The 27,995-nt window shown below is 55.9% G+C and overlaps 1 protein-coding gene across 4 annotated transcripts; it reads right to left on the reverse strand.

Annotated features, from left to right (window-relative positions):
• Positions 1–288: 288 nt before the first annotated feature.
• On the reverse strand, positions 289–27,992 carry SS18L1 (SS18L1 subunit of BAF chromatin remodeling complex). 4 transcript variants are annotated; one of them, XM_048222301.2, is made up of 12 exons: positions 27,834–27,916; positions 27,375–27,390; positions 18,719–18,795; positions 17,921–18,005; positions 16,435–16,579; positions 15,665–15,862; positions 14,663–14,827; positions 14,198–14,302; positions 12,997–13,089; positions 5,927–6,046; positions 3,528–3,655; positions 289–3,059 (listed from the first exon to the last, which is right to left on the reverse strand). In XM_048222301.2, exons 3-12 carry the CDS (start codon positions 18,793–18,795, stop codon positions 3,033–3,035), a joined length of 1,143 nt encoding a protein of 380 aa, XP_048078258.1. In that variant the 5' UTR covers positions 27,375–27,390; positions 27,834–27,916; the 3' UTR covers positions 289–3,032. The 4 variants fall into 4 exon arrangements, with proteins under 4 accessions (XP_048078258.1, XP_048078257.1, XP_057168425.1 ...); XM_048222300.2 differs by lacking the exon at positions 27,375–27,390 and having other exon boundaries at positions 27,834–27,992; XM_057312442.1 differs by lacking the exons at positions 18,719–18,795; positions 27,375–27,390; positions 27,834–27,916 and having other exon boundaries at positions 16,660–18,005.
• Between the last annotated feature and the right edge of the window lie 3 nt (positions 27,993–27,995).

Consider the following 27,995-nt stretch of genomic DNA (forward strand, 5'->3'; position numbering starts at 1 on the left):
GCTGTCCCTGTCAGGCACCTGCCGTCCCAGTCAGACAGACGTGGACATCCGCCTTCAGACACTGGCCACCCCTGTCAGACAGACACCCACCGCCCCCATCAGACAGACATTGGCCATCCTGGTCAGATAGACACTCGCCTTCCCTGTCAGACAGACCCAGACATCCCCCTTCAGGCACGGGCTGCCCCCGTCAGACACCCGCCTCCCTCATCAGACGGACGCCCACTGCCCCATCCATGATCAGGCGCCCGTCCGCTGGTCCGAACACAAAGCACAGAAACTCCCTGGTTAGGGTGGTTTTGAAGAACCGGTTTATTCATACATTACACCAAATCATAAGCAATTTATGGGCGTCAAACTCTGACTGGAAAAAATGAACTGATAGGATGTTTTCCAGAAAATGTACTGTGCTCACAAATAAGACGAATCTGACCTGTTCAATTAATAGAAATGAAGGAAGAGCTCCACAAATCTAAAGGGGAACGGCAGCAACAGTGCCACCCTCGGAGCACCTGCTCGCACAAACACAGGCAGAACCAGGGGCCACGAGCGCTGGGGGCCTTCCAGCAGCCCGAGTCCCAGTCCGCCATGCACCGGGGCAAGGCTTTGCAGCCGCTGTGAGTTTATCAGCACTTCTGGACACCGTGGGCATGTCTCAAATCCACGACCTGCTGGGGGTCAGGGACACTGCAGGAAGAACGAGCGCCAACGTCCAGGTCTTCTTTGCATGTCCGCTGACCTTCTGTGGAAGCAGTCATAAAAAACAAAGCACCATCGACCACACTTCACGAACAACTCACTTTAGCCTAAGCTTTTGCAAACATATTACAGAAGAGAAGATATAATACATTTAATGAAAAAGAATTGCTGGCATCACTTTCCCCCCACAATATTACATAAAAATGGACAACACATTAAATAAACATTCTGTTATTAATCATTAAATATATTAATACCAAAAATCATGTATAAATTAGGAAATAAATGTACAAACTATTTCACAAAGTGCTTTTTAAAATATATACACAACATTCAAGAAATTCTTAATGTAAGACATTTCAGATTGAAGTTTTGGGATAAGTTCAAGTGTCCTTTTCTTTCAAAAAGTATTAATACAGCACTTAAAAAAACCACACACACACATAAAAGGCATATTCGCAGATTGGCAAGGAATAAAAATAAAACTACTTTCACAGTTATTTAAAATGTTTAACATTTTCAATGGGGAATTTTAGTCCCCGATTGAGATTTGCAAATTAGTTCTATGAAAACTACCAAGAAAGAACAGAACAAAAGCAAGGGAGACACCTCCCTAAATGAAATTGCTAATGTCTGTGTCATATAGCAATTAAGAACTCTCATTTCATTAATTTAATATAGATATGTATTTTTAAGCCCTTACCAGTGTCAAGAGTTTTTAAAACCCATATGCCTCTAAGATAAACACTCCCATCCCAGCGTATGTGTGATTCTGTCCCCACAGAAGAGGGGAAAATATCCTAGAATAGGACTGGTACTTGTCTGGGGCAATCTTTAATCTGCAGCTCGGTTCTTCATCTGTAAAATGGGAACAATAATTGCCCCCATATTTCCCAGTGTGGACTGTCAGGATTCATTCAAGCAACAAAACAAAACAAAACAAAACAAAAACAACATAAAACACCTCGTAAACTGTAAACCATTCAACAACTCTGGATAAAGAACTACTTAGACTTTTAAACCATTTCTGAAACTTAACAATTTAAAAAATCATCTTCAGTAGACCTGATATATCAAGAATTGGATATTTAAAAAATTTTCTTAGTTGTTAGAAGTACGTCAGCATTTATCCAAGGATGTTTTAAAAGTATTCATGTGGGTATTACTGTTCAGGTAAAAGTTGACAGAATGTCTGTATTTTCTAATTTGTGAAATACACGGTTTTTCCTTTGACTACACTTTCCCAAGTGAGCTATCTTTAATGTTTGTGTAGAATTTAAATGGGATTTAATGTCCTAGGAATGTAAAATTTACTCAAATTTCCCCATATAAAACCTTTCCTTTTTGTTAGGAAGAACACAGTAAAATTTGTGGGGTTCTTTTTAAAAATAAGATCTGAATTTCAGATATCTCTAAAAGAAAAGGAACGCTTGCTTGGAGATCTGAACAAGTAGGTCCTGGAAGAAATAATATAAAACAAACAACTTGCCAACTGTTTGGAAACTCTGGTATAAATATTTTAAGTTACCAATGTAGAACTGGGCATATCAAACATCCAAATCCCAGAAATGGCCGTCAGATAAACAAGGGCCAACACCACTCACTTCAGAGAACTGCCCCCTCTTTCCTTCCCTGGGTTAGGCTAATTGTACGTTTATTTAGAATATACTCGTTGATCCCTCTTTACTTTTTAGTACAAAGACAGAGGACATTGTGGATAAACACAACTGGCGAGAGACACAGGCGATGTGTGAGCTCTGGGAAAGACAGCCTCTCCGAATGAAGCACTGTGTAACAGAAACCGACCCACAACATAGAAGATGCCCTCCCTCCCATCGAGGCACAGGAAGAGGCTGCCATCCAGGGGCTGTGGCATATGTCCAGCTGTGGTGTAGCCAGTGAAAGACAAGTTTACAACCCACATTGTGACAAGTGCGTGAGAAGAGTCAGACCTGAGGCCCATTTCTGTGAACACATGGACTATGGCATCTTGTGGCTGTGTCCCATTCCTGGGCACAGAGTACTCTGATGACAAGAGGACCCCTAAAGCTAGCTAGAAACATCGAGGAGGGGGACAAAAAAGAGACAAGCTCCCACCGTATGGACACACAATACTATGCACAGCACCAAACATGTCACACCATCGAAGCGCCGTCTCTCGCCAGCGGTGCGTGCTTGGCACCGTACCCAGCATGAAATGTGCACGCTTCACATGCAGACGCTGTGTGGGGTGGAAGGGCAACCAAGAGGTCACGGTTCATCAGAACTGCCATCAGCCCGACCATCCCTGGAGGGATATGCCACTGCGAGGCTCTAAGAAGAGCGCTTGTCCCTTACTGCTGGTAATTCCCATACTGGCCCTGCAAGAGACCAAACACAGGTTATACTTCCCCAGTCACGAGTAAAAGTATCAGACAGACCCTGCCCCCAAACCCAGGAGTATGAGGAGCAAGCAAGCAAATAGCCCTCTGCCTGGAACTATGATGCAGGCGGTCCCTGGCATTCTGAAGGCCATCCGTCCACGCCTGTGGCTAATGACTGAGATCAGAAGGTCAGGGAGGCCCCTTCCCAGCTCCCCCAGTAAGGTCCTCCAAGGGGTCGGCAGCAGGGCTGGACGCAAACTTGGGCTGGGACCCTGAGGTCAGAGCCACTTGGCCAGCCAGGTCTGACCCAGGTGAGAGTATGTGCAGAGCTAATTTCTAAAAGCCTCACAGGCTCAGAGAATTAACATTCTGGAAGGGAGGCTGGCAGCCAATTCGTTCACACATCATTCCGAGTGACCACGAGAGAAAGCCTCGTCGTGTCTCCACAGACACGATGGGTCTTGCCTGCTCATAGCCGTACGGCCGCTGCTGCTGGGCGGACGGGCCCGTCTGGGACGCTCTGTAGCTTCCATACTGCTGCCCTTGTCCTTGCTGGTAGCCGGAGTACTGCGAGGCGGCTCCCTGGGCAGGCCCTAGGGACACACGCGGGCACCGTGAGCACAACCCGCCGCGCTCCCCAGCCCACCGCGAGTGTCTGAAGCACCACCCCGTTCCTCCTCAGTCTGCAAGCCGCAGCACGAGAGCAGCGAGCGCGTGAGCAAGGCTGCCTGCGGGTCCTGTGCAGCCCAGGCTTGCGGGCTGCTGTCCAGCGACCTGCGCCGGCTTCCGTGTCCGCCACGGGGTTGCTGTAAACCCGCAGGTCAAGTGTCACAGCAGCTGCGGCTCGCATGCTAGAGGGAGGCGGTGGGTGCTCCCGTGGAAACTAAAGTGAAGCCTTTAGAAAGAACTGATAAAGGCCAAATAATTTTCAAAAAATGCTATTTAATGAGTCGTGGTTGCAACGGGTCGAATAAGAATCTTAAACTATGGCTCTCCTTCCTCCCATGTACCACCATCCCCCATGAGTGCAGTAAGACACCTCATGTGGGGGCCCAGCCTGCCCCTTTTACTTTTCAAAAGCCCCCGCCCCCCCGGTGGTCCCGAGGTGCGAAGGTGGAGCCGCCACCTTGGACGAGCTCCCGCAGAGGGCCGCACGGCTGATGGAAGGAACGGGGCCAGCTCTGCCTGGGCGAGCAAATGGAGGCTTATGTTTACATTAAACTAAGATGTTTCGGGTATAGACACATAGCTATTGTACGAACACTCCCGGAACTCTTTTGACAGACTAATCACTCATTCAAGTCTCAAGGACGGCTTCTACCGTGTACTCTGAATGCTAACCGTTTGCCAGGCCATCGCGTGGTGGCAACACTAGGCAGCATCTGGAAGCGCAAACCCGGCACCTTGGGTTCTGGAGAGCACAGCCCACATGCATTTTGGGAGCGGGTTAGGACTCGGGAAGAACCTCGTGTGGTCGGGGCTCTTGGCAGACACTACCTGCAGGCCAGAGGCAGGGGCTGCACTGTTTTGGGTGGACCTGCCCGGGGGGACGAGGCCCACAGAGGACCGGGCAGGTGTGCGGCTGCTATCCTGGCAGGACGGCCCTCAGGGAGACTGAGCCCGCACTCCGCTCATCTGCAGTGGACGGGGCTCTCCCCTTGTTGCTGCTGTATCTCGAAAAGCCCCCTCTGTCCACTTCTCTGTCCAACGGGCCTGGAGAACAATGCTTGTTGGTGGGCTCCATGGCCGTCTGTGAAGGCCTGTTGGCCCCTTGGCACTGTAGGGAATCCTCATGGGGTGAACAAAAGCCGGAGAGCGCTTCTGGAAGCTGCTGCCGGACTAACGCATATGTGGACCATCTCAGGTGACCGTGTGGGAGTGGCTCAGAAAACGCCCACCTGCACCCGGCTCTTGGTCCCTAACGCTGTTCTCCCGTCAGAGGACCCAGAGCTCCTGCGAGACATGCTGCTTCTAGGGCTATAGAGCACAGAGAGTATCGTGGTCCCAGAGAATAAGAAGATGCTCAAAAATGAAAGGATTGGAGCATGGCAAAGGGACTGGAAGAGCTCCAGCTCCCAGGAGGCAAAGCTGGACAAGCTGAACCAAACAGAGAAATCTGGAATAGAACCCAATGTGTAAAATTAATATCCATAAGTATATATTAATAAATGATTAATAACTAATCATTAATTAATTACTCTGCCTTAGAGAAAAATTCCAAATTGTCTATGTAGACAATTTCCACTTGAGTGTGGGCTGGACTCAGTGGCTTGCTTCCAAAGATTAGGAAAGGGAGAGAAAGAAGGGACAACTTGATGGTGGGGGGACCAGTGACCAGGGTCAACATCAGGGGCAAGTCGGGATGTTGATGTGGGATGAGAACATGCCCCTCATGTGGTCTTTCCAAAGCCTACAGCCCAGTCTCATCCTGAGAAAAACCTCTGACAAGCCCGACCTAAGGATGTCCTACAAAGCACCTGCCCAGTCTTGCTCACGACCGCCAAGGTCCAGAGGACACGGATTTCCCAGGTGCGGTCCCAGCCCAGAGGAGCCTAAGGAGACATGACACTAAATGTCATGCGGGAATCCCAGGTGGGGCCTGGGACTGAAAAGGACTCTCAGGGAACACGAGTGAGATCTGAATAAACTGTGAGTTCAGTCCACAGCACTGTACCGGTGTTAGTTTCTGAGTCGTGACGATCGCACTGTGGTTGGACGAGGCGAACAGCAGGGGAGCTCTGTGCCATCCACACAGCTTGGCTGGCAATCTAAAACTCTTCCAAAGTAAGTGTACTAAGCGTCCACTGAGTGAACGGCGGCGTGGCCATGTGTGGGGCCTGTGCGGGAAGGCGCCTCCCCCTTACCGTAGCCTTGCTGCTGCCCGGGGTAGCTCTGCTGGTTGGGGTACTGCTGCTGGTACCCCGCCTGCTGCTGGGCTGCACCCTGCTGGTACCCCGTCTGCTGCTGGCTGTACTGAGAGTTTCCTGTGGAGGGAAGGAGACACACGGTGTGTTTCTGGAGACGGAGGCGGCTCCTCCCACCACTCACGACGTGGACCCCTTGGGAAACCCCGGGACCAACTCAGTTGCTCAGTATCTTCTCTTTTCTGCAACACTTCGAATATGAATATATAGTCAAAATGAAAGTTAATACAATTTAAGGCTAATACAAGTGTTTTGGGTAGAACTGTGTCCCCCAAAAAGGTATGTTGAAGTCCACACCCCACGTACCCTGTGCACGTGGTCTCATCTGGAACAGGGTCTTTGCAGATGCAAATAGTTAAGAGCACATTGTACTGGACTAGAATGAGCCCTAATCCAATGACTGGTGTCCTGATAAGAAGAGGGACATTTGGACACAGACACGGGGAGAAGGCCACATGACAACTGACGCCGAGAATGAAGTCACGTGCCTACGAGCCAAGGACACCAGGACCGCTGGAGCTGCCGGAAGCTGGGAGGGGGCTCTGGGGCAGACTGTCCGTCTGAGCCCCTGGAAGGACCAACCCTGCTGACTCCTGGATCTCGGACCTCTGGTCTCCAGAGTGATTTTTGCTGCGCTCAGCACCCGTCTGCCTCACCTCGCCCCACAGTCCTACACACCAGTTCAGCGTGAAGCAGGCCCGAAGCAGCGACTTCGAAGGAAGCACGTTTCAGCCTCTGATCAACTATGGTTTTGCTTGTGAAAAGAACACAGTAGACAGCTAACAACACATCACTGAAAACGGAGCTAACAGGCAGAGTGCAGTGTGGTAGAGGGAACGGAGACACCCTCAGAGTCCTGGACTGGGAAACAGGACAGACCAGTGACCCCCCGTGTGTTCTATACGCGCACCCCTCTTGGTGTTTACTCCTATGGATTTATTCCATCCACAGGCCAGTAGGTCAAGTGGTAAGAAATACCATCTCATGAGTAAGGAAAACGTTAGCTGCAGTGTCTGGAACATGACAGCAGGCTACCGTGCGGCCCAAGCAGGTGACAAGTACCCTGTGTACCTCCCTTACCACCACGAGATGAGCACTACTGCGCGCCCATTGTCCAGATGGGGGACTGAGGCGCACCGCCCGTCCGCGCAGGAGCCAGCACTCAAACCCACGATCCAGCAGCCCGGGATGGTCCCAGCACGTCCAGAAGGGGCCAGTTCCGTGGCTGACGGACACGCTGAGGTAAGCAGTAGCTACCAGGACGCTCCTTGGAGACCACTTACTCTAAGTTCATGTGTTCACACAGCTCAGACTCCGAAGTTTCAGGACACCCTCATTCTGGTGGCAAACATGTAAGCCAGGGTACGCGGTTCCAGCTCAGGCCTGTCCCGGGTTTTTCCTTCGACATTAGGAAACCAGTGCCACAAAGGATTTTTTTTTTAAAGGCAGGTATCCACCCCTATATATTTTAAAAGTTTAAGTAATTTCTACACCCAACATGGGGCTTGAAGTTGTGGCTCCGAGATCAAGAGCCACACGTTCCACTGACTGAGCTGGTCAGGTGCCCCCAAAATGCTTCAATTCTTATTTTCAAAAATCGAGCCAGCCAGCATCCATGCCCAAAGGCTCATTTTGGAAGAAAGCTTACAGTAAGAAACATGGTTGAGGAGAGCAGTGAGGGCATCGCCACGTAATTACTGAGAGTTAGGGCAGTACTAACGACCATTCTCAAGTCTTCCTACAAAGTCTTCCTGACGCAGGTCTCAAGAGCTGTCCTTTTAGATGCAGTGTGGGTATTAACTTCCACTCACGGTTTTCAAAACACCTTTACGAAAAGACCAATTTAAGTCTAGTTTCATTTTCTTTTGAATAGGGCTTGGTTCTTCAACCGTGCCAAGTACACTGCCTTTAATTTGTAGGAAGTTCGGTCCCAAATCTGTGAAAGACCCAGTTCTCCCGCAGGAGGGGCGTGGAGGGGACCAGGGGCCTTCACTCGCCTGCAACACCTCACAGCGGACTAACAGCCAACCCAGAAACGACACAGCAGCCCCCTTATCTGTGCGGATCCATCGCAGACCCCGTGGCTGCCTGCAGCCGGGGCAGAGCCACAGTCTGCACACACCGCGTGCTCCCCTCCACACGCCACACCCGCGGTCAGGTGTCAGTGATGCACCGGGCACAGCGAGGGCGTGTCCGTAACCGATGACACGAGACAGCTGTCCCGATGTGAGGCGATCAGAGTGGTGTGAATGTGGCCTCTGGCTCTGAAAACACTTTCTTGTCCTGTGCTCACTCTCCTGTGACGATGGGATGGAGTGATGTGAGCGACGCGGGCGGAGACGCAGCAGGAGGGTGCACCTGACCTTCTGGCCGTGCGTCAGGGGGACCCCGTCACGGAGACCGCAGGAAGTGAGACTGTGGATGCAGGAGGGGACTATTATAGTCGGCTATTTTTTTCTTTTAAATCAAAACATGTCCCAGGGGTGCCTGGGTGGCTCAGTTGGTTAAGCGTCTGCCTTCCGCTGAGGTCATGATCCCAGGGTCCTGGGATCGAGTCCCGTGTTGGGCTCCCTGTTCAGCGGGGAGTCTGCTTCTCCCTCTGCCTCTGCCTGCTGCTCTCCCTGCTCATGCTTTCTCTTTCTCTATCAAATAAATAAAATAAAACGACAATAACAAAAAAGAAAACAAAACAAAAAAAACCCCAACCAGATCCTGGAGACATAGTTTCTAAGTAGCAGCCTTGCTGTGAGCTGTGAAGGCTTGCGCCCTCCACGGGGACTTGAACTGCAGCCACAAGGAGCGCAAGTGCGCGAGCGCTCGGACTCTAGCGCTGACCCTGCAGGCCCACCGCATCTCCGCAGTTGCTCCCCGCCCTGAGAGGCCCTGAGCTCTGAGGGCTCCTTCCTCCCAGCCCTTCCTTCCAGGCAGCGCGGACCCTGGTGCATGGCACGTATCTCAGTCGACAAGTGTGGCGGAGACGTGGCGGGGTTCTCCAGGCTTCAGGGTTCGGTCAGTCTGAGTATTCTCAGCTTTACAGCCCCTTTCACTCTTTATGTGGAAATCGATAAAGGAGTTCACTCACATGCACCTGGCCGGCTGCGGCCTGGCACACAGTAGGTGTGCAACAAATGTTAGTGGGGATGCCTCTGAGAACCATAGCTCTGCTCCCACGCACCACAGAAAACCTTCCCTTCGCTGGAGTCAAACCCAGTAGAAAGGGGGCCGCTTGAGGAACGTGGACACAAAACAGCCACCGGGAACCAGCGACCCATCAGCTCACTGACGCACTCGATAGAAACTACTTCTCAAAATAAGCTGTGCCCCAGGGACACCCGCTGGCCGATCCCGGAAGAGCCACTGTCCCTGCTGTTCTGAATGTCCACCCACAGGTGGCGCACCGGTCTCCATGGGGCAAGGCCCAGGGGACACCTGAGACGACAGCGCTGTGACCACGGGGCTCGGTGGCGTGGACGGGTCTGGACGGCAGCAAGGTCAGGCTACTTTGACTTTCAGTAACGGCCGGTAAGTTTAGTATTTTTAAATTTAACTTCTGCACAGGCAGATGCGTTCGTGTGACTGAGAAATGTCAAAGTGAATGCAGCCCCCCTTCAAGGGGTTCAGGGAAGAAGGCCGTCTCCAGCCCTGCCAGGTCCCCAGCCCCGTCCTTCCCCCCACCACAGCCACTCCTATTGGTGTCCTGGGTATCTTTCCAGAGTCTGTTAGGGGGTGCACGTGCAAACAGGTATGGTCTTACACAGAAGGTGGAATCCCTGACACCCTGGTCCTCGGCACCTGGCCTGAGCACACGGCACAAGCCAGGAGAATCTGCCACAGCAGCCCACCGGAGCTCTGCTTCTTTTCACAGACATGGTGCCCGGTGGGCGTGTCATGGTGGACACAGGCTCTGTCTGGTCTTTGCTGCCGCAAACCTCACAGCGACCAAGTGCAACAGGACGCCCAAGCTTCCATGGAGTGCTCGGCAGGGCCCCTGATGGCACCTGTGTCTGCCTGATTCAGCTGGCCCCTCATCCCCTTATCCTGCCCAGCTTGGCCTACCACGCGCCCTGGCCCCTTCTCAGCAGCGGCCCTCTGTGCGCCAGCGCCCTCTCGTTCTGGGGGACCACACAGGGCTCCTGTGAGATGCCACCTCCCGTGAGAACCCCAGCACCAGACACCTATGCTCCACAAGGCTCCACATCCAGCTGTGGGATCAATGTAATTACCGGAAAGATCTTTATTTCGGCTTCGATCCACCTTCTCGTTGTTTCCACTTGACGCCCTCCATCTCCGTGGGGCCACAGGCCACTACGCACATCCGTCTTCTCAAAGCACACCATCCGCCTCTCACACAAGAGCGGGCAAGGCCGCCCACTGTGGGGTGAGCTGTCCTTGTAGCACAAGTACGCGGAGTCCCAGGTAGGGGTCCAATTAACAAGACGGAACAAAATGCTTCCAGATTCAGGAGGAAACCATGCCATCTGCCACCCTTGCCTTAGAAAAGGTTACTAAGCTTTTTAGCAAACTTTCCATCAATTACGGAAGGTAAGAACACGTAACCCAAAAATGAAGGTATAAAAATGTGCACATCGAAGTTAAGAGGCTGAGCGGCACACCCCGACCTTGTCTGGGGGAATCGTTTCTGCCTCGGACCCTCCCTTGGTGGAAGCAGTGCTGACTGGCGGTAAGCAGAGCCTCCCCGGCCCCGAGCACTGGCATCCCCGGAGGCAGAGGGAGGGCAGGGCTGACAGAGGAGTGCTTGCAGGGAGAAGCTCCACAGGCCCCAGGGCAGGGCACCTCCTCGGGCAGGCTGACACCCGAGCACGCCAAAGACTACGTTTACACATCGAATTGTTTTAAAATGGCCTAAACACACAGGTTTTCAGCCAAGTAGGGCCCCCTGCTTGGTGAACCCGGCTACACGTCACCAGCAGCTACTAGCTCGAGGTGGCGGTCAGTGCCTGCAGCCGTGGGCCGCCGGGCCGGAGCTGGGCTGCCGAGCGCGCTCCCCCAGCGGGAGCGGAGATGACAAGCAGCCTGGGTCTGACTGGAAAAAAACAGTATGTGGGGCAACTGTGTGGATGAGGGAAGGGCCAAGGTGGTCACAGGTGGGATCGCTGATGAGTTCACTGTGGTTGTTAACAGAACGCAAGACCAGGGGCAGTTGTGGTGACAGAGAAGGGTTCCGGAAAGCGCTACCTGTTCGCCACGAATGGCCAACACTTAACCAGTTCCTAAAAATAAGGAACATCGAGTTACTCTTAAATAATTTTATTTTGAGATGGGATGTTTTGGTTCTCTCGTTCTACATCCATCATCAGGTTTCAAATCCAGCCAGGGGTGATAGCCAGGTCACTGCACCGGCTTTGGGAATAGGAGGGGCCAACGCGGGCAGCCGTGGAGGTTGGGGTGAAGACCTGCCTGGCTGGGTGACTGCACCAGGCACAGGCCATCTCGGGGTCTCGGAGCCAGACTGCGCGGGACAAGAACGCTGGGTCTGAGCCATGTCAGCGATGGCACCCACTGCGGGGAAACACTGGTAACTGACCCCTGCACAGCCTTCTTGGCGATTATCCTGTAGTCTCCACATGTCCTGTGATCCCCTAACATTGTAACTAAAACACAAAACTGCGTAGAAAACCATATGGCAGTTCTTCAAATAATTAAACACAGAACACTGTAAGAGCCATGATTCCACTTCTGGGTATAAAGGCAAAGGGAAAAGCAGGGACGTGAAGAGAGGTTTGCACACCCACGTTCACAGAAGCAGTATTCACAGCAGCCGAGAGAGAGAAGCCACCCGACAGTGTCCGTCAACACTCGAACGGACGAGCAAACTCATCCACACAACAGATTCCGGCTGGGAAAGGGCGTCTGACACCTGCCACCACACACATGAACCTGAGGACGTCACGCTCCGCGAGACAGGCCAGTCGGGTGACAGATACGGAAAGGAGCTAGGGTCATCATGTGCAGAGACAGAGAGTGGCGAGCTGGGCGCCAGGGGCAGGAAACGGGGAGCCCGTGTCTGACGGGGGCAGAAAATCAGCCTGGGAAGAGGAGGTTCTGGAGACGGACGGTGGGGACGGCTGCAGACCGAGGCGAATGTGCTTCGTGCCACCAGACTGCACACTCGGAAATGGTTCAGGTGGTAAATTTTGTTATATTTTAAAAAGCCACCAAAAACGCCGGGGTTCACAAGCTGCCCATTTCGTGTTTATTGTGTTTCCTTCCCCAGGGGCCCTGCTACCAACCCTGACACTGTCCCCGCTTCGGACGCCTGGACCAGGAAGCCTGGGCTAAGCCCACTGTGTCCCGCTGTCCTGGGACTTCATGGTTTTCTCTTCTCTTGGGGTCTCCCAAGGGCAGGGGGAAGTACCTTCACTCTCTGGGGGCCCCGCCTGAGAAGCGAATGTGCGGATTTCTTCCCAGTTGTGTGTGTGCCGACCTCACGTTGGAGGCTGGACGTCGGCACGGGCGGGAGCATTTGCAGCAGGGAAATGGGCGCGTGCTAGTCACTGGGTTTTTGTTGATAAAGCCGGCTTCTTTCATCACCGCCTCACCCCACCTCTGCCGGACAGCCCCTAGGGCAGCACCACTGCGGAGCGCCAGAGTGGAGGTGGGGGCTGCTGCAGGCTTTACCTGGCCAGCACGTGTCTGAAGAAATGCCCAGCCGAACCCAAGGGGCACTCCCTGCACAGGCACTGCCCGGCCGGCTCAGGAGGGGCGTGGGGTGCCTGAAACTCCCCGACCGAGTCTGTAACTCCGGACGGCGTTCAACACAGCTCACAGGCCCCAAGCTAGTCAGCCGAGCCAGATGGTGGAGTCTGGGCCCCTGTGACCCCAACACGGCCAGTCCAGCCCCTTGCAGCCACCCGCGTCGTGGACGGGGACGCCGTGCGTGGCCTGCATTAGCAGCCTCTCTGTACGCCGGGCCTCCCAGAGCCCTGCACCCCCACTGTGGGTGTGTGTGACGCCGAGCCGTGGGCGCAGCGAGCCCCGGAGCTCCTTACCGCCCTCGTAGTAGTGCTGTGTAGACTCCTCAAAGGACCGGTCGTAGCTCTGCTCCGTGTAGGACGACTGCTGGTAGGCGTAGTCACCGTGTCCTGCGGGCAAACAGAGACCACAGGCAGTCAGCAGACGCCCACACAGCCGTGAACTGAACGGGCAACGCTATCAGCTCAGGAGCGTCCAGAGCGGGACCTGGATCTGTTTTCCCCCAACTGAGCCCACGAAGGGGCTTCCTACGGCTTCCCGGCCTCCGAGTCTTCAAGACGCAAACCGCCACCCTACTTGTGGGGTGAGCGTGAGGAGTCCATCTGGCACGGTTTATGAAGAGGAGAGGGTATATTCAGTGCCCGACACGTGACAAGCTCCGGGGGCACTGCTGTCCCACTGCCGGCTCCTGGGGGGCTCCCTTGGGGGGTGTCGTGCACCCTCAGGAGGCCTTTGTCACTGTTCCGTGGGGTGCCCTGTGCTGGCCTCAGCCACCCGCCCCACCACACAGGTGCTCCCTGTCCGGTGTCGTCCTCCTCCCCAAATCCCACCCACCCTCTAGGACCACTTTATTTTATTTTTTTAAAGATTTTATTTATTTATGTGACAGAGAGACAGCCAGCGAGAGAGGGAACACAAGCAGGGGGAGTGGGAGAGGAAGAAGCAGGCTCCCAGCGGAGGAGCCCGATGTGGGACTCGATCCCGAAACGCCGGGATCACGCCCTGAGCCGAAGGCAGACGCTTAACGACTGCGCTACCCAGGCACCCCTCTAGGACCACTTTAAACGCCATGTCCACAAATCCCGAGACTATTTGAAAATGACTGAAAGGTGAGCACGGAATGGAAATCACCTGCAGAGACTACCTGGGCAGCAGAAACTAAAGCCGGCTCAGATGCCACCTTCCTGAAGGCATCTCACCGTGACACTTGGGTCCCTCTTCTCAAACTCTTTAATGCAGCTACTCATCCAGACGTAACCCCTACTGCCTTTTGGGAAGGGGGACGAGGAGCCTCAAGTATGTGAGTAGCTGTGGCCTGAGCCGGAAGCTTCTCTCGGCAGAGACCATTCTGGGCGCACTGCCAGACCAGCCCTCACCGTCCTCCCCAAACACACTCAGACGAGGGGGCTCTGGGTCTGAATGGGAATGTGCAGAGAGCAGCGGTCAGGAGCCTCCGTGAGCCCCCGTGCTGCCCAACAGCGTGGGCGTGGGCCTCACCGTCAGGGTAGTACTGCTGGCTCATGGGCTCCGAGGCAGCCTGGCTGTGGCCATACTGCTCGCCGCCGTAGTACTCCTCCTGGCCCAGGTACTGCTGGGACGACCCTGGGGGCGGACAGTGCACGTGCGACGTTAACTCAGGACATTCTTCTGCTCAGGAGAACCCCCTCGATGGGCCCCCCCGGCCACCTGGGAATTCTCCCCCACGTCCACCCCAGGTACCCCGGACCTGGTACTTACGAACACGACTGCCCCAGCCGCTGCTTCGGATGCTGCGCCCGACTCCGACCCCCAGCAGCGGCTCAAGCCTGGTCTGCCTCCAGGAGCAGCACTGGCTTTCAACCTTCTATGTTCTGCAAGCCCCACACGGCTCCAGACCCCCAACCTCCTCGCTCCATACTAAGGAACGTGCAAAGCCTTGCACCCTCCAGCTTCGCGGGGAGAAAGATGTGGCGCGAGCATTACCTTGTTGGGAGGGCCGGTAGGGCGCCATGGGCCGCTGCCCCATCATGCTGCTGCCCTGGCCGCTCTGGCCCATCATGGCAATGGACGGCTGGCCCTGGTAGTGCTGGCTCCCGCCCTGTGCCGAGCTGTAGTGGGACGAGGCTGCCTGCTGGTGCATCATGGACACTGGGCGACACGACAGACCCGAATAACCCCGAGAAGCTCCCAAGGCGGGCACCCTCACCCTTCACCCCAGACCCCAACCACCCTTCTCCCTGACCGAGACTTCGGCTCTGGGCCCCCTCCAAGCACAGGAAAACACGAGTCGTGTCCTCCTGAATCCCCAAGGCTGGTCCCAGAGGACCCAGGCCTGTGCCCGCCCCTGAGACTTGGGCCTCTAAGGCTCCTGGCTGGAGGCCTCTGCCCCTGGCCAGTCCAGTCGTGCCGCCCCTGCTCAGAACCCGCTACAGCAGGACTATCCAATGGGATGGGATGAGAACCATGTCAAAAAATAGAACCAAACAGGTGAAATCTATTTTAGTAATGTTTTATTTGACTCAATATATCAAAAATATCCTCATTTTCAGTATATAGTTGATAGTAAAAATAAACGAAGCAGATACTGCCTGTTTTCCCTTTTCGTATTAAGCCTTTGAACTCCAGCGCCTGACACTCTGGGACGTCTTGAGCTGGGCCTGCTGCTGCTCAGTGCTCAGTGCCCCATGCCCAGCCTGCGAGGACCCGTGGCCCAGCTTCCGCAGCCCTGCACCCTGCCTACACTGCCCCCATCCCCTGTGAGCCTGGACTCTACCCCCTGGCAGGGATGTCGCCTGAAGCTGCCACGGGGAACAGCGGAAAGCCCCACCACAAAGCCAGACCCCAGGGTCCCCCGCCACTTGGGAAGCCCCAGGACCCTGTGCACAGCCTGCACACCTTCTGCAGGGCCCCAGGGCCCGTGCTGGGCTTGGGCAGGAGTCCCGAGGGCGGGAGGGGGGGGTGCCCCAGGGCCGAGCAGGGAGGTACCTGGGTTGGACTGCATGTTGATGTTGGCCCGGGACACGTAGTTGCCGATGGCGCCCTGGCCCTGCAGGGGCACGCTCTGCGAGGCGGGTCCCGAGTGGCTGTAGCCCGGCCCCGAGCCGTGGCCGCTGCCTGACATACTCATGGAGGTGGTGGGCAGCGTGCTCTGTGCGGTCTGCTGCATGGACACATGGTTCGGACCTGCCAGGAGCACAGGGAGGGCCTGAAACCCACGGAAGACGGCCTCTGATGGCAGGCCTGGCCTTGCTGCTAGACACCCCGCGTCCCTTCACGTGATCATGCGGGGGGAGGCTAACGCATGTCAACAGCGCCACAATGAAGTAAATGATTAAGTGATGAATAAAGAAACCAGCGTGCACGCCGACCAAGGAGAGGACGCGGCCGTTCGTTATCACCACGATGGCTCCCAGAGACTACCGATAGATAGTTCTCGCTCCACAGATAACCTTTCTGTTCTTGTTTAAAAAATCCAGTGGAACCCCACACATCCATTTGAGGTGGCCATAATTCGACAGCGTCAAAGCAGAGTAGAGGGTGTAAAGTGCTTTTCCCTTTGCACATGACCCCCCGCGCTCAGGCGTCCAGGCACAGCAGCCGCCCAGCAGCCAGGACCTCAGGGAGGAGAGAGGTCCCACACTTAGCTCTGCAGGGCATGGGGTACCCTGCTGAGACAGCCAGTCACCTGGAAGCCTGAGTGCGTGACGCTGCTGCCAGGAACCAGCCCCAACCCCGAAGTGCTCAGGGCTACTCACCGTTGCCGATCTGGCCCTGCATGAGGGAGGACGGGGGCAGGCCCGTGCCCATGGCATCGCTGAGACTGCCCTGGGCATGCAGGCCCTGGCTGGAGCCACTCTGGGACAGTGCTCCGGGTCCCAGGCTCATGTTCTGGGTTGGCGGCTGCAGGCAACAGGGAGGTAACAGGGAGGAGGGTTAACCACCTGAAGCCCCCCAGGGATTTGGCGGCTCCTGAGATCTACCTTTGTGTTTCATGGCCACCTGGCAAATGCCTATAACCTCCTGTTGTTCTCACACTTGATCAGACGACTGTGAGGGACTAGGTCCAAACATCTCAGGCCACGGAGAGGAAACACCAAGCGTTCTTGTGTGAACACTGAAAACTCACATGAATAATAAGCTTATCGACACCTGGAGATTCAAAGATGGGCCTTCTTACCGGGCGTACAGGGAACCACCTCGCCCGCCCACCAGACCCCATCTACCTCATCTTACTCCACACCCCTGCCCCTCCCCCTTGGCCTCAGCTGGCCAAGATTCTGTGTGTCCCTCATCCATACCACCCCACGCCCTAGGGCCTTTGCACAGACTGCCCTGTGCCTTAACATTGGCACTCCCATTGCTCCTCCTCTGTGTGTGCCCTGCCTGCTACAAGCCCAAATCTGATCAGGATGTAGAGGGTGACGGGACTGAGTGACCTGTGCACCCTCACCTCCCAGATCCAGACCAAACAGCAGCTCCGAAGCTTCGGTCACACATGGTGCCTAGACCCGGCCAAGGAAATAAAGTTCCCAGCAGGACCCACTGGTATCTCCAGCGTGAGGAATCGCAATTTCACAGGCCAATCAAGTTGGTTTAAAGTTTTTATCAGCAGAACGCTTCCTGGCACTTATGATGTCACCTTCCAGGGGACTACGGGGCATCGAGAGATAAGCCATTCCCGGTGACAGGTTTGTCCTGGAACCTCCCAGCCCATCACGGTCAACAGGGGCCAGGCCCTCTTGAGGCTGCGCCCCTGTTCACCACGCAGGAGGCAGCCGCCGCTGGACCTTGCCTTCAAGCAACAACTTGATTTGGGGAAATAGGTTTTAAAAAGTTCGAAAATAAAACATTTATCCTGACGCTTAAAGTGTTCCCTGCACGGGGGCTTTTATAGCTTTGCTGCTAAGTCGGAGCAGCGTACGTTCCTGGGTCACCACCGCTCAGACTGCTCCAGAGGGCTCACGACAAAGAGCGAGAAGCCCCGTGCCACTTCCTGTTCTCCCGAGACCCGCCTCCCACCATTTCTTGTCTGGCTCCTCGGTGTCAGCTCCCTTTGCTAAAGACACCCATGTCACAACTCTGTCTGACCGGCCTCCCGCCCCCTTTCCACACTGCCGTCTGTCACTTGGTTATTCCAGGTGACGCACTCAGCCGTCCGCTCCCGGCGCCGGCAGCGTGAGGCCGTGCCGGACTGCGCTGGGCAAGGGTGGGGCCCGCCGCCCCCCATCTGTGGGCACTCACGGCGGGGAGCAGGGACTGCATGTTCTGGTTGGAGTCCGCGATCGTGGCCAGGTAGACCAGGTTCCGGTGCAGGATCTGCTGGTACCTGCAGGTCAGGGGCACGCGGTGAGGCAGAGGGCCCGGCGGGCCAATCCGACGCAGCGTCCGCAGCGCAGCCTTGCCTTGCAGCCAAGCCCCGGGGGAAGCGGACCCCCGACAACGCCCAGGGACGGGGCAGGCAAGAGTGCTCTGTGGTCCAGGGCAGGGCAGGGCACGGGGTCCAGCCTGGGTCCTGAATGGGATCCTGTCTGATGATAAGATGCCGAAAGACCCCAAGGCGCTGGCCAAGGGGGAGGTGTCAGCAGGTCTGTTCCGAGAATGCGAGTGGGGGGGAGGGGGGCAGGAGTCACGAGGAGGCACAAGACAGACTGAGGGAGACACAGAACAGATGCCAGAGAACAAGGCCTCCTCCATCTGACCCTGACCAGACCAGGCGGACTCGATAACGCTGCACCCGTGAAGAGGCTCCCCAAACAAGCCGGGGGGACATGGGGAAGCTCAATTGAACACAGGAAAGTCCCCAGGCACGTGGCAGCTGCTGACACGTGTCACACCTCTGGGGGGCTTGGACACTGGCTCGTGCACCCACTCTGTGTCCAGCCCCGGGTGTCACGTGAGGTCCTACCCGGAAGGGCTCACCGTCCAGGTGTGTCCACAGGCAGCCCCCTCTCCTCCCACACTTCCAGCTCCTCCAAACTTCCTCCCCCTCTTTGGGGAGCCATGCCTGAGGGTGACCTCCACAGCGCGACAGCCACTTACTGGGTGCACTCAGCCGTCTTGCCCTTGCTCTGGTAGTCCAGGATACACTGTATCAGGTGGTGGTTCTCATCCAGCATCTGAAGGGGAAGCAGACGTGAACACGGGACACAGATGTGGCTGCGGCGCCGGGCTGGAGGGTTACAACGGGGCGCCCGCTGGAGTCGCTCCATTAGGTGCGCGATGGGAACCATCCCCAGAGTGGTGTTCCATACAGAGAACCGAAACTCTTCCACATCACCGTGGCCAGCAGGACCAAACACGTCCCACATCCTTGTGCTAAGCATGGCCTTCCACGTGCCAGGGTCCGTCCCCCCACAAACCCGGGGGCACGTTCCAGGTTCTCTCACGCGGCAGAGGAAAACCCACAGGCCACAGGACTCCCCATTGTCTAGGGCCCTTGACCACAGTGCACCTGCCCAGCGAGGGCAGGCCCAGAGTCAACATGAGGCATGCTGGAACGGAGTTCCCGTCTGGAGATCCCCACGTCATGGCCACACAAGCAGTCCCTCCTGAGAGAGGCCGCTCACAGCCCCACAGAACATCACAAAGACCTGTAAGAGCAGCTCTTCAGGGCGGCCACTTGGGGGGCAGCACCTGGGATGGCCTGGGGAGAACCAGGAGGAGGTGCGGGAAGAAGCACGAGAGGGAGGAAGGCCTTATGGGAGCAGGGGAGGGGGTAAGACCGGGCAGCCACAGCCAGCCCACCCTGCCGGCCCGGGGCCTGGTGGGCATTCAGGACGGCGAGGTGGGTGCAGTGTAAACCATCGTCCACCCAGCTGTGACGAAAGACTCGGCTCTTTCACCACCTGCGCAGGTACCAGCTTCTGCCCTCGGTAAGGAGGGGCACTGGGCCCAAGGCAAACGCTGCTTTCCACAAAGATGTCTTCATTTGGAAACTTGTGCCAATGGAAAAATCTATGCCTTTGCCCTCAACGAATTGTGCCTGGTCACCGAGGTGCAGGTTCTTCCGGGCAGGCTCAGCGCTGCAGGCCCTGAGCGAGAGCTGCTGGCCGCCAGCCGGAGGGGTGCCTACCCTTCCTCCCTGGGCGCCGTGAGCCCCTCACTACACCCCGGCCTCAGAGCCCTGCTCCTACAGAGCTTGCGGCCCAAACCCGTCCGCAAGAGGGGAGACCACGGCGCAGAGGGCCTGGCCCCACCGTGCTGTGAGGCCTAGCGCAGCCTGAGGCCCTGCGAGCGACGACCCCCCCTCCCCCGCCCCGGCCTCTACAACCCAGAGGTCGGTCTCTCTTGCTCTAAGTTAGAGCTCGGTCCTCTCCCCCACTGTGGAGAGCGTACCCACAGTTCAGTGACTGAGGGGCCTGCCCATTTGGGAGAACCGGAGGGTGGCACTGTGGGCCCAGCGGCCACCTGTGGGCAGGTTCAGGGCTGACTGAACACACCAGGAAACGGCACTCTGACCATTTGCACGTTAAGACTCACGAAAGACCTTCCTTTCCCTCTGAAAGCACCCGTGGCTTCGGCTCCCCTGACAGTAATTCCCGGGCAGGAATTCTCTCCCAAGGACACACGCCACAAACCTGAAATGTTTTATGCTCGGGATGCTCATTTCAGCATCAGTCTTAACACTCGAACACCGGGGGGAGTTAAATGGTCAACAACAGTGTCACACAAACTGCGGCAGAACCAGCCAGCGTAAACATTCTTATGGTTTTTATAAGCGCGAGGTTCTATAATGTTCTGCTTTAAGGATGAGAAGATGAAAAAGCAAGGGACAGAGCACTATCTCCATCAAGTTAAAAACACTCAGGAAAAAAGGCCAGGCCAAGGTGGGTGAAAGATGGTGGACCGGATGCCCTGACCTCTAAACCCTGGCGACCCCGGTGAGTAAGGGACAAAACAGGGCTGCGAACAGAAGAGCAGGCTGAGACTGCAGTGCCAGCAGCAGGGTTCTAGAACTGGAGGGCAGCAAACAAGTGAGAAGTGAATAAGCAGACCAGACCCCAGGGCGCCAGTTGTGAGACAGCCACACTGGGAACCCAGAGGCTGGCAGGAGGCAGATAAGAAGGTGTGAGGAAGGGCCAGGGTACTGACGGCCAGAGAGCACCCCCAGTAACGCCACAGACCAACCGCAAGCATGTGGTCCCCACCCCGGGCCAGGCCCTCAAGAAGAGTGCTCCTGGGAAGTCTGCCATCTAGACAAGCCGAGGCCACAGAGGGTTCACCTGGGGGAGATGAAGGCCATGACAGAAACAAACTTACAAAAACAAGAAGAAAGAAACGCGCAAGTATTATTAATAACCCCAAAGAGCAAAAAAGATTGTGTCAATTAATAAAAGACACCATTAAACACAACAGAAATAGAACAAAACAGAGCTCTGGGGTATTTCTATACTGACCAGAACAAAAAACAATCAACAGGAGGGTTGGAGTGTAAAATTGGGGAAAACTCCTAGAAAGCAGAGTAAAAAGAGTAAAATAGAAAACAGAAAAGATGATAAAATTAAAAAAACAATCCAAGTGACAAAAAACAATTCTTCCTGGACTTCCAGAAAGAAAACATAAGAAGAAAAATCATCCAAAAATTGTTCAGTGTGCTTTCTCGGAACTGAAGGATGTGAATTTCCAGATTAGAACATTCTCCAGCTTGCCAAAAACATCGAGGACAAAGAGAGATCCTAACAAAGAATGGACTGAGAAACCATGGCATTGAGCTTCTCCACATATGCCAGAAGTTGACAAATGGTGGAGGAGCAATAGCCTGATCCTGAGGGGAGGCTTCCTGAGGAGACATGACCAATCCCAAGCAAGACTTTCTGAGGAGGGATGACCAGATCCCAAGGGGAAGCCTCCTGAGGAGAGATGACTGATCCCTAGGGGGGAAGCCTTCCTGAGGAGAAATGACTGATCCTGAGGGGAGGATTCCTGTGGAGACATGACTGATCCTGAGCAAGACTTTCTGAGGAGAGAGGACCGATCCCGAGGGGAGACTTCCTGAGGAGACAGGACCAATTCCGAACAAGATTTTCTGAGGAGAGATGAACCAATCCAGAGGGGAGGCTTCCTGAGGACAAATGACCGATCCTGAGGTAGGCTTCCTGAGGAGCCATGACCAATCCTGAGGGGAGGCTTCCTGACGATAGATGACAAGTCCTTAGGGGAGACTTCCTGAGGAGACATGACCAATCCTGAGCAATACTTCCTGAAGAGAAATTATCTATCCTGAGGTATGTGTGTGTGTGTGGGGGGGGGGTCTTCCCGAAGAGAGATGACCAATCCTGAGAGAGACTTTCTGAGGAGGGATGACCCAATCTCAAGGGAAGGCTTCCTCAGGAGATAGCCAATCCTGAGTGAGACTTCCTGAGGAGAAATAACTGATCCTGAGGGGAGGCTTCCTGAGGAGAGATGACCGATCCCATGGGGGGACTTCCTGAGGAGACAGGACCAATTCCGATCAAGACTTTCTGAGGAGGGATGACCCAAGAGGTTGGCAATACTATCTGGAGGGGCCAGAGGTCAACATCGAGTTGTGGCTGGTGAGTGGCGGTGAGATCCTCGTCTTAGTGTCTTTTCCCGTCTCTGAGCCTCTGGTCTTCCCACCCAAAGCCACCAGGGTGAGCCAGCCTCTGCTCCTTTTTGGATATATGCCTCCTTCACCGTGTATACAGGTGGAGCAGTTTCTTCCCTCTGGTCTCTGTTGGTCCCTTTCTGCTCTGACATCCTGGAGATTCTTCTATATTGCATATAAGATCCTACCTCATTGTTCCCGAAGCTCCTAAGTTTTCTAAGAATCCCAAGCGGGATTCACTTGGCCTCAGACCTTCTGCTGCTACAAACAGGGCCACAATGCTTGCCTCCCACAACATGCGGTGGATGAACGCACGAGGGAAGTTCCTAGGAGCAGCCTGAAGTGTCAGAGGGAAGGACCCTGGCCAACCAGATAGCTGGTTAAGCATCGCCAGGTGGCTGAACCAGCATGTGGCACTTCTGCCGCCTCTTCCCACTCCGTTCTCAGGGCAGCCACATTGCTCATGGATCAGGGCTCCCCCTCTACCCTCCTAGCACACGGGCAGCCACCAGGGAATGCATAAGAGGTCAGCAAGTGGTGTCAGACTCTACTGAGGAAAGCCAACAGGACCCAACTGCAGGATACGTGAATTAGGTGTGTGGGTTTCAAAAAAACCCAAACCCCACATGCAAAGTGTCCTTAGGAGGAGCTGGCCCCTGCCTTGTGCTCCTAGCTCTGTTTGACACATGTGTCCAGTTTCTAAAACCTCTAAGGGCACAGTAAAACATGCTTAACATTAATGCAACAGCAAACACACTTTTGTCTTCCCTAGAGCACGCCGGAGTCACTTCCGGCCTTCAGGGCTGGAAGCACTTCCAAGTGCCAGTCATAGGCAGCAAGACCACTTGGCCTCCAGGAGGAAGGAAGAGGTGTGTGTTCTTGCAAATGCACGACGTTCGCACGCGTCTTGCCCAGGCAGCAGCAGCCACCTGTTCTTCTCTGTACGACCCCGGACTTGACACGGTTACTTGCCATTTGGGACGGACCCCTCACATCCTTTTCAGAATGCCACTGATCAATTCTGGTCAAGTGTCTGCCCAAAAGGCTGAAGACCCTCCGTTAGGATGCCAAGCGCCTTCCTGTGCCAGGCCACCTCGCTTAGCCAAGAGCACAGCCTGTGAGGAGCTCACAACATCCACATTTAAACCGACGAAAGAAACCGAGGCACAGAAAGGCTAAGCCTGGGTACCTATCAGTTGAAGAATTTTATTCCAGGAAGCTCCCCTGCCCCCTGCAGCTCCATGGGGTCCCGTGCTCCCCCTCAACCCAAGGCCCTACTGTTCCCCCGCCTCCCAGCAACCTCTAGCTGAAAAGGAACAGAAACGCCCATCCAAGCTGTGCGTGCTGCACAGGAACCATGCTGGCCAAGTGGAATGGGACCGAGTTACAGGAGCCCCCTCTGCACCAACTTCTAGCACCTCTCCCTGGAGCCTTTTGACTTGTCTTGTTCACGTGGCAGGGTGAGCAGTCAGGGTGCTCACTGCAGATCAGGCGGGAAAGACTGGTCCGACCTCTTCACAGGTCCTGCAGGACTTGGGGACATCAGTGCCAGGCCCCCCCAACTCCTGCATCTGTGGGGCTGGGCATGCCAGTTCCTTGCTCACAGCCTGGGGATCCCAGGGCCACTGCCCTCCACTCCCGAGCACGCAGGGCAGGTGCTCAGGCCCTGACCCACTGGCCGGGGAAGAGGTTAGGGGCAGAGGGCCAGAGCCACGAGAATGCCGGTGTGGACCACCCATTAGTGTCACGTGGCAAAGCCCGGCTATCGCTCCCTCCGTCTCAAAGCTGCAACCACAGCTACTGTGAGGGAAACCAGTGCATGCTGGCGGAGGTGACCGCTACACTTCACTCCAATGCTTCCTCATCATCCAGGCCCGAGGGGCTCCGCGGGGCCCGGGGAGCAGGCAGGGGCAACGCTTTCTCTGGAGGCGTGCACGGCAGGAGGGCGCGTTGCCATGCTTTACAGGCATGGAGCATAGGCCTGTTCCCTTCTTGAGAACGTGCTTCCTCACGCCTCCCCCACAGGGGCTGCCTCAGGGCCTCACGGGGCAGCCCCCTCACACAAGCTGACCAACAGCACCCCAGGCCCCGGCTCCCGGCCACTCCACAGGGCTGTGCTCCCACCCACACCACCCCCTCCCGTCCCTGCGGATGGAAAGACAGGTTCGGTGCTTCCCTTGACCACGGCTCTGCTCAGTGGGGAGAAGGCTGCCAGTAACAGCTGCCTAAGACAGTGGATTAGCCAACGTGGGGCTTGGCATCCACAAGCCATTTGCAGCTGGGGGACAGGTCATTTTAAAAATGGCCAGTTTACTTTCCTTACCAAAGTAGCACCCATTCTTTAAGACAGAGAGCAAATGGCAACCACCCCCAACCTAGATGGCCATCCCTCACCTCTGTGCCCCCGATCCCCCTGCCCCTGGAGGACAGTGGGGCAGGGTGGGTTTGGTCCTGACCACCCCAGGACTCAGACCCCGGGCATAGCACCTGCCCTCCGTGGGCCTCACCTTCCTAGACCGCACTGGCAAACAGTCCAGGTGCCCAAATGTCTACCAGCTCCATCCAGCTCCCAGAGAGCCTGTCTCCCCCCTGCACAGCGAGCTGGAGGTACGGGGAGACGAGACACTGTGCCCACCCCCTAGCCAAGAAAACGATTAAGAAAACCAACACAAGCAGAAACAATAAAACTTACATTTATTAAGCAACCACCGTGTGCCAAGCAACAAGGAGGGGTCTGCATGCCAGCCAAGTCCCGGTGTGCAGGGCCCCCTCCGATGTGCCCAAGCCCAGCCACACAGTCCATGGAGATGACCGCAACCCCACCCTCCCGCACCCAGCGAGGATTCCAACCAGGAGAGCAGCCAGGGTGGGTCCCAGCCTGCAGGCCACCTAGCCAGGTACGGGCACCCCTGGAGCTTGCTGGGACACACTGCCCATCTCCGCCTCAGGGGCCGCGGCAAAGTCACATTCCCTGTGGTTCTCACAGAAGTGCAGTTCTGCCTACATCTCCCACTGCACCGAGCCGGTGTTTGGTCACTACAAGGGAAACCACAGCAGCACACAGCCCAGGTTCTCCAGATCAGGTTGGCTGTCCCCGCCCTTCCAGGTTTGGTCCCGTGACCTGCTCCATGCAGACCACCGGTGGGACCACCCTCGACTCCTTCAATCTTCCATACCCTTCTACTCAGGCCACGAGTGGGACCACCCGCAACTCCCTCGATCTTCTAGACCCTTCTTACCCTTGCATCTTGGTTTTCCTTGTCCGGAATACCCCTGCCCCACATTCCCTCTGTTATGGGTTACACTGCACTCCTCAAGACGTTTCGTTCCAGTCTTAATCCCCAGTACCTGCGAATGTTGCCGTATCTGGAGATAATGATTTTTGCAGATATGGTCAAGTTAAGGCGAGATCAGACGGAAGAAGAGTGGGCCCTAAACCCTATGACTGGCATCCTTGACAGAAGAGGGAAACGGACACAGAGGGGAACACCACGCGAACACCAAGGCGGAGATGGGGGTGATGCATCTACAGCCGGCAGCACCAGGAGCTCAGAGAAAAATATACAGCAGATCCTCCCTGAGAGCCCCAGAAAGTCACCAACCCCGCCAACACCTAAGCTTTGGACATCTGGCTTCCGGAATGTTAGAAAATAAAATTTCTGCTGTTTTAAACCACCAAGTTTCTGATGATGTTAGGGCAGCCACAGAAAATGCACACATCTGCCTTTCCCAGACGCTTCTCTGACAGAACCACCGTCACCGACGCTCTAGTATGTACTGAGCACTCACCGTGCCAGGCAGTGTGCCAGGCGAGGCACACAACAAGGGATAAGTCAGTGACTCGCAAGTTCAGGAGCCCAGGCGGTGTCCACGTGCCACACTCACCACACTAGGCCAAGAGAGGATGAGGGAGAGGACGCCTGAGTGGACCGTGAAGGCTGAGCAGAAGTTTGCCAGACAAACTCCTGCTCAAATATACCCTAAGGACAAGTGGTACACTTCCTGCTCTCTGTCACTACCAAGCTAGCTCCCGAGGAACCCCTGGCTTCTCTCCACCCTGTAAGTGTGAGTGGAAGACACGCACCTCCGAGCCCTCACAGACAGCCAACAAGAGCCCTGGCTACATCTGTGCGCTGCCAACACACCGAGGCAAGTACAGGGACGCTAACCCCATCAGGTCAGGTCGGATGAACGCCTAAACCGAAGACCCATTTCCAATGGTCGGCAGGTTTCCCTCTTTCTGATCTGCTGTCTGGGAGCAGCGCTCTGACACACACACTTCTGTTTGGAGACTTTGGGGAGCGTTCATGGGGGGGAAGTGCAAAGTACACTTACAACTAAGTGACTGTTAGGCCAAAGGCAGCTTCAGGAACAGTCACTGTGCTCATCACATTTGAGCTCCAAAAAGCCAGGGTGCCAGGGGACCCCCTTGGATTGCCAAAGTGTGCCTTTGAGCCGATCGCCTGACCCTCTGCCTAGCCAAGCGTTGCCGGATTAACAGTCCTGGCTCCAGAAGACCACTGTCTGGACTTGTCTCCTGGCAAAGCACCTGGCTTTGCTACCTCTCAGCTTCCTTGTCTGTAAAACAGAGATGATGGTAACTGCCACAAAGAATTAAATGAGTTAGGATCTGCAAAGCCCTTGAGCAGTGCCCAGCGTGCACAGCGCACCACTTAAGTGTTCGCTGAAAACACGTTGTACTTCTCTGTATTTCTGCCCTCCTCTAGGTCCTCTCTTTTCGGGTTCCATCTTAGTGAGATTCGTTGTCAGATACCAACGTAGTCTCCAGGCACAGAAGAGACTGAGGACAAGGTCCACAAGGTCCTGGTGGGCCATTAAGGAAGGGAGACCCTAGGTCATCAAGGTGACCCCCCTGGGGGGGAAGCTAGTGTGAACCAGGGCGAATCGCCGACCCAAGAATCCCGAGGGTGAAGAAGAAATCAGGGCAGCTACCAAAGACGTTGTGAAAATTCAAACGGGAATGGCTAATACCGATTTCCTTCTGAACTTGCCTTCTAAGGAGAAACAGAAGAAAACGTAACATCTCGACTTGAAAGCGTCAGACTCAGTGAAAGATGCCCCCGCACCCCTGTGAGCGTTATCTCGGCAGGGCCACAAGGCCAAACTTACAGGACGCGCGGAAAGGCTGTAAAGCGAATCGGTAAAGTTTCTGTTAGGTGAGGAGGCTGGCCGGGGTGTCACGCTGAAAAACAATTTGACACGCGCGCGAGGGCCGCGAAGCGCGGCCCGCAGGTCGACCCCGGGGCGCCGCGCGCTCCGGAAGGGCTCCGGGGCGGCCGACTCGGCGTCACCCCCCCACGCCCCCGCGGGGGACTCGCGGGCCCGGGCTCCTCGGCCGGGCGGCGGGCGGGCCGGGGTCCTCCCCCCGCCGCCGCGAGCGCCCGGGCCCTTCACCGTCGGGCCCCGCGCCGCCGGCCAGGCGGGCCCCCGGCCCGGTGCCCCCCTCCGCAGAGCGGGCGCGGGCGGCGGGGGGCCCGGCGGGGTCGCGGCCGTCGGCTGCGCCCCGGCTTTGTTCGCGCCCCGCGCCCGCCCCGCGCGCCCCGGCCCCGCGCGCCCGCCCCGGCCCACCTTCTGGATGGTTTGCTGCGTGACCTCCCCTTTGCCTCGCGGCCGGGTGGACGCGAAGGCCACCGACATGGTCGCGCGCGGGATCAGCCCGGAATCCTCGGGGCTTGTGCTCCGGCGGCGCTCGGCGGCCCCGGGCGCTCATTCTCCGCAGTCGCCGGCGGG

Source organism: Ursus arctos, unplaced genomic scaffold (genome assembly GCF_023065955.2).
Source record: "Ursus arctos isolate Adak ecotype North America unplaced genomic scaffold, UrsArc2.0 scaffold_16, whole genome shotgun sequence".
Classification (NCBI taxonomy): domain Eukaryota; kingdom Metazoa; phylum Chordata; class Mammalia; order Carnivora; family Ursidae; genus Ursus; species Ursus arctos.